General features: G+C 37.8%; 1 protein-coding gene across 1 annotated transcript; it reads right to left on the bottom strand.

The window, feature by feature from the left end:
• Positions 1-370: 370 nt before the first annotated feature.
• LOC133867411 (protein ASPARTIC PROTEASE IN GUARD CELL 2-like) lies at positions 371-2,026 on the bottom strand. Its single transcript, XM_062304168.1, has one exon. The coding sequence runs from the start codon at positions 1,767-1,769 to the stop codon at positions 423-425; it is 1,347 nt and encodes a 448-aa protein (XP_062160152.1). The 5' UTR covers positions 1,770-2,026; the 3' UTR covers positions 371-422.
• Between the last annotated feature and the right edge of the window lie 3,749 nt (positions 2,027-5,775).

A 5,775-nucleotide genomic window follows, 5' to 3' on the forward strand; every position in this document is an offset into this window, starting at 1 on the left:
ATAATTTATCTTATTTTTTATGGTTATTATATGTTGATATGTAGACTTTTATTTATTTGTATTTAATTAATTTATCTTATTGATTAGGTTTATTTTTCAGTTAAATATGCGTTAGGTGCGCATCGTCAACAATTATTGTGTAATTGAGTTTCTTTCATTTCATTGGGTGTCACAAATTTGACAAGGCACGGGAAAATCATTAGTCAAAAAGCCCTTATAATTGGTCTTATTAATTAAGGCATGGGAAAAGCATTAGTTAAATGCTGCATACAAGCTACAATCATATGCATATATAGTAATTGGCTGTGCTCAGCGTCCCTCTGGAAGAAAATAAATTAAAGAGCACTTTTTTTAATTAGGAATTAGTTTGCTAAAAATTCTCAGTCTCTTTAATCACAAGTTTGATCAATCAAGTGTATTTATTAACAAATAAAAAACATGTAAATAAACATACAATTAAGTAATAACGGATATGGAGGAATATAATTCCTCAAGGCTATACTCCTAGGAGGCCACTGCCTAGGAGGCCAATGCCCATGACAATCAGGAGAACTTTCAGGTGGGCTACAAGTGCTCGGTCCAAATCCCATATATCCAGCTGCTGCATCAAAGGAAGTCTGGATTCCGAGTAGCTGAGTGTTCCCAATAATAGTTGTAGCATGATTGGTTGGGACAAACGCTAAACAGAAAATTTCCTTGCCAATATAACTTTCATGCTCAGCTAGAATGTGCCTTACTTTCAGTGTTAAGATTGGTCCGGCTGAAAAGAAGAATGACACGTTTGGAACCTGAAACGGGTCTAAACCGGATAGGTTGTAGCACGTGTCAAACACGGGGCTCACGGGGGCCCGAGGAAGGTTTACGGTTTTTGCAACGTAAGCGTTACGAAAAACCTCGTAAACAGGCTTCGGTAGTCGGGTAAATATTGTGCCCGAATCAATAATCACTCCTCCAAAGCCTTCTTTCGTGATTTTGAAGCTTTCTTCGCTAATGGGGAGTCGAATGCCCCCAATCCCAAGACCCGAGAACCCAACATAGTAATAAGTGGGCGTGTTTGGGTTGCGGAGCAAGGGGACCCATGCGGTTCCCGCAGGTAGCACTGCACCTGGAAGGCTGAAATTCAACCAACCTGGTGACCCTCCAAACAAACTCGGCAAGCAATAACTGAAGATGTCAGCCAATCCTCGGAGCCGAAGCTGATTCGGCAATGACAATGGCCCACCTCCAAGGCCCACCAAGCCGTCGGTTCCAGCCACCATGCCAGAGTTTGTGTGCCCACACCCAAAATACACATTCGGAACTACGGTGCTTCCAAACGTGAGCCTTTCGAGCATAAGCGAGCCGTTCGAGAAGGAGCCGTCAAGGGAGTCCACCTTGTATGGACATTGACTATTGTTGTTGCAACCGTGTTGACCGAAGTGATTGCAGGCGGCGGAGTCACAAGGGACCACGGAAAAGGAAGTGGAATTGAGTGTGTCAAATCCGTGGCCTGGCGTTTGCTCACAATTACATGGTTTACACTGAAACCGTGTAACGTCACTCCCCGAGTCTATAACCATAAACTGGCTGACCGGAGGGGTACCCACCTCAATCTGAGTAAAATATGATCCAAACCCTAGCGTTTGGGGAAAAATCTCTGCAGACATGAAAATGGGTTGGGTGGGATTGAAAGGAGAGGAGGAGGCCATGGTAGTTACGGGAACAAAGAGCAACAGTGTTATCACCATTACCGAGAAGTGGCCAAAACGGCTGCAAGCTATGAAGTCCATGATGATCTGAAAGAACAGAAACAACGTGTCCTTTAGGGGGATTGTTTGACACAAAGATCAAACGTGTTCTTTGGAGGCTATATAAAGAGATGTATAAGGGTGCGAGAGAGAGAGAGTAATGCGAGGCAGAGAAGGGGGGCAGATCGAGAGATGTATCTGAGAGAGAGAGGGGAGCAGTGTTGTTCTTTAGAGGCTTTTAAGAGATGTGTCTGAGACTTTGTGAGAGAGAGAGAGAGTGCAAGACAGAGAGAGCTAGAGGTGAGTTTAATTGAGAGGATATTTTGGATGAATGGCAACCCCCTATTTATAGGGATAGAATATATGATAAGTTCTTAATTATATCTGGATCGAACGTGTATATATGTTTGGGGTGTACAGCTGGTAGTTCAACCTGCGTTGATAACAATTGGACTACTCGTTTATTTCTTTCATCTGCAAAAAGAGCTTTTACAAGATGGCAGATGTGGAGATCTGGGGTGTTTAGATGTGACCTTTGTTTTCGCTTCTTTATCTTCCATGATGGCGATCCTTTATTTGAATAGAAAGCTTATTTGTCTAATTTATCATTTATATAATGTTAAACACAGATTTTTTTTTTATTTATTTAAATTTAAATTGTTAAAAAGACAATATTGTTATCATTTTTTTGATAATATTTTTTTGCTAACTGTGTCAATGTTTTTTTTTTCTTTTTCTAATAAATAAAAACTTCTCCATGCGACAATGTTGTTATAAATGATTAAAAAATAATATTTATTTAAAGTAAATAAACATGTAGAAAGTTTGTTGCTTAGTAGTTTAAAAAAAATGATCCTTAATGTAGATTTTGAAAATTAAATTTAAAAAAATTATGAAAAAGGCATTATGAATGATGTAAGAAGGTAATTAACAAAACAATAATTCACACAACCACCACTACTTCTTTGGGGGCTTTTGGTGGTTGGACTAGCTCGGTCTCTCTTCCGACCAACAAACTTATCATCAGCCAGTAAAATGCAATCTTTATCCTTATTAGGATAGATTAAGAAGTGAAAACGTCCATGGTTTTTTCAAATAGGTGAAAACATCAATAGATAGTTTGAATGCATTTGCATGCGGGACCAATAGCTAGCAAACCAAATAAAGAGATTAAAGATTTTTAAGGGGTAGCTCAATCGATTGAGGACCATGCTTCATAAAGCGAAAGTTACTAATTTGAATCTTTTCTTTCTTTTTCTTTTTCGTGCGAACATACATGTCAAATAAAAAAATAAAAAAATTAAAGCACTTTATCAAAATTATTGCCCCTTATCTTCTGCAATTAGATGATCCAAAACGCTTTAATGTCCGTTGCTCTCACCTTTGGATGTGACAAATGGTCCATAAAACTGTACGCTCAATGGCCCATGCAAGTTTTTTTTCCCCCCCCCCCCCCCAAATTCCATAGCATGATAGCATTACGTCATCAAAGTGGTATAACTTGTTGTACAATGACCAACCTATTTACATGTAAAAGCAATTCAATAATAACCTTCAGCTTTTTCGGTTTTTGTTCTCCCACGAAAAGACTAGAAAATAATGCAATTATATTAATTAGCTAGGGACCGTGTACGTGTTTCTATCAACTCTGAGTCCACTGATAGAGTGCTTTTTCCTTAAATGTTTAGAGAATCTGAGATAGTACTTTTCTTGTGTTTTTCCCAACTTATATATATTCTTGAAAAAAGAAGCATAGCAAATCCAAAAAGGGTTGGATGCGAGACCAGTCATCACCGGTGCGTAATGAGAGCAAAGCGATCCTTTATTTTTGTGAGAGAGAGAGAGAGAGAGAGAGAGAGACAGAAGACTTCAAAGTGATCACGACATGCAGCTAGAAAGCTAGCTAGCAATGAAAAAAGAAGAAGGAAACCTCGTCCTTCTGGCTTCTGCTATATATATAATATAATATTTATTTATTTCTCTCACATATCAACCAACTTATATAGGCATTTCAAGTACGTTCAGACTTAATTTACAAAAACTGCATGCGTTTGCTTTTTTCCTATTTTGGAAAGTATAGATAACACAAACACATTACACATGGGTGCATGCATGCTTTGATAAAGTCACGAGTACTGGTCCAATTCTTATCATCCCATGCCAGTAATGTATAAGGCGATTCAACTTCAATTCCAAATCATCTAGCAAATTAATTCCAAAGCACAATCTCTGATTAATCTCTCTTCTCGATCTCCTAGCTAGCTTGTCATGCTTAATTTAAGACTTTTGTTAAACCTTCTACTTAATTAAGTGACTCATAATAGGGAAACAGTCCAAAGGGAGGACCTGGTGGCCTTATCATGGCTTCTATTATTATTATTATTATTTTTTAAGGGATGGCTTCCATTATTGAACTTGATCAACAATATATAATAACTTTAGTTCTATTTGTTTAAACGTAAAATATTTTCTAAAAAATGCTTTTTATATATTTTTTTATGTTTGGTGCGACCGAAAATTATAGTCAAAACTAAAAAATATTTTCGGTTTGATCAAAAAAGCTTCTATAATTTTGGAAAATTATTTTTATTTTTAAAATTCGTAAATCATTTTTCGAGTTTGAGTTTCTCCTTCTCAAACTGTGGGACCACCACCAGATCACCGTTGGACGAGCACCAAGCTAGCATCGGGCCACTACTGAACCACCCCGAGCCACTTCGGACCAGCACTTAGCCAGTACTAGGCCATTGTTGGACCACTACTGAGCCACCCCCAGACCAACATCGAACCACCACCAAGGCACCATCAGATAATCACCGGACCACTGACAAGTCTCCGCCAAACCACTGTCAAAAGTCAAATTATTATGTTAATTTTTTTTTAATTATTTTATATTAATATTTTTATGTTGTGAATAAAAATTAATTTTTATAAGCTAATATGATTGAATGAAAATATAAAGAAAGAACTTCACGAAACCCCTTGAACTTCCACTTGTTTCGAGACCACCTCTCCAAAGTTTAAAAACTCTAAATTTCACCCCCCCAAACTTTAAATTTGTTGCAATATTATCTCCCACTTTGTTAGAATTTTTTGTTAAATCAGAAGACAAAATAGGTTAAATTACCTTTATGCCCCTAAAAACTTTTATAAAATTCTAAATTTACCCTTAATTTTAAATTATTTTGTTTATTTTTTATTTTTAAAAAAAATAAAAATTGATCCACGACTATTTAATTATTTAGAGAGAGTACTGCTAGAACGTTAATATTTTGGATGAATGGCAACCCATATACCCCCTATTTATAGAGATAGAATATATGAAAAGATCAGATTCAAAGTTTAAGTTATTATAAAGCTGCTAATTAATTATATCTAGATCGAACATGTATGTTTGGGGTGTACAGCTGGTTGTTCAACCTGGGTTGATAACAATTGGACTACTTTTTTTTTTTTTTTGAACAGATAGCATGTGTTACTATATATTGCTGAAAGAAGCCCAAAGGCAATACAAAGAATAGAGATCCAAGACTCCCTACACTCTAAACCAGAATAAGCTATGACTTGAAACGGCTACCTAAACAATACACAAATATTACATAAACATCGTTTGAACCACTCTTTACATTTAAGCACACTCTAACACAGAAAAGATGGCCGATCTAGCTACTCAAGCCAACAAATAATCCAGTAACATTTGAGTACTAGAAAGACAGACTGTGGAAATAGACAACTAGAATATACAAACAAAACAGAAAACACCCAAATAATAGAGCCACTGTAGGGAGGAATTTTGTGGCGGAAAGACGGCGTGTGGAGGCCACGCGCCATCCTTGGAAGCATCCCTTCAAAAAACCGGCCACCAGAGAACACCGGATAGCACCGAACACAACCTGGAAGGCGAAACGTAGCCCACATGCGTGGCCCAAGGAGGAAACCTCCATGTCGCGTGCAGGCCATGCGCCAAGCAAGGAGGTCCGACACGGTCGTGGTTGGCGGCAACTGGACCGGAAGAAGTCTAGGAAACTAGTAGGGGGCGCGTGTCATT

Source organism: Alnus glutinosa, chromosome 4 (assembly GCF_958979055.1).
Source record: "Alnus glutinosa chromosome 4, dhAlnGlut1.1, whole genome shotgun sequence".
Lineage (NCBI taxonomy): Eukaryota > Viridiplantae > Streptophyta > Magnoliopsida > Fagales > Betulaceae > Alnus > Alnus glutinosa.

Coding starts and splice junctions, on each gene's coding strand:
- LOC133867411 (XM_062304168.1), bottom strand. CDS start 1,769: ATGGACTTCATAGCTTGCAGCCGTTTTGGCCACTTCTCGGTAATGGTG.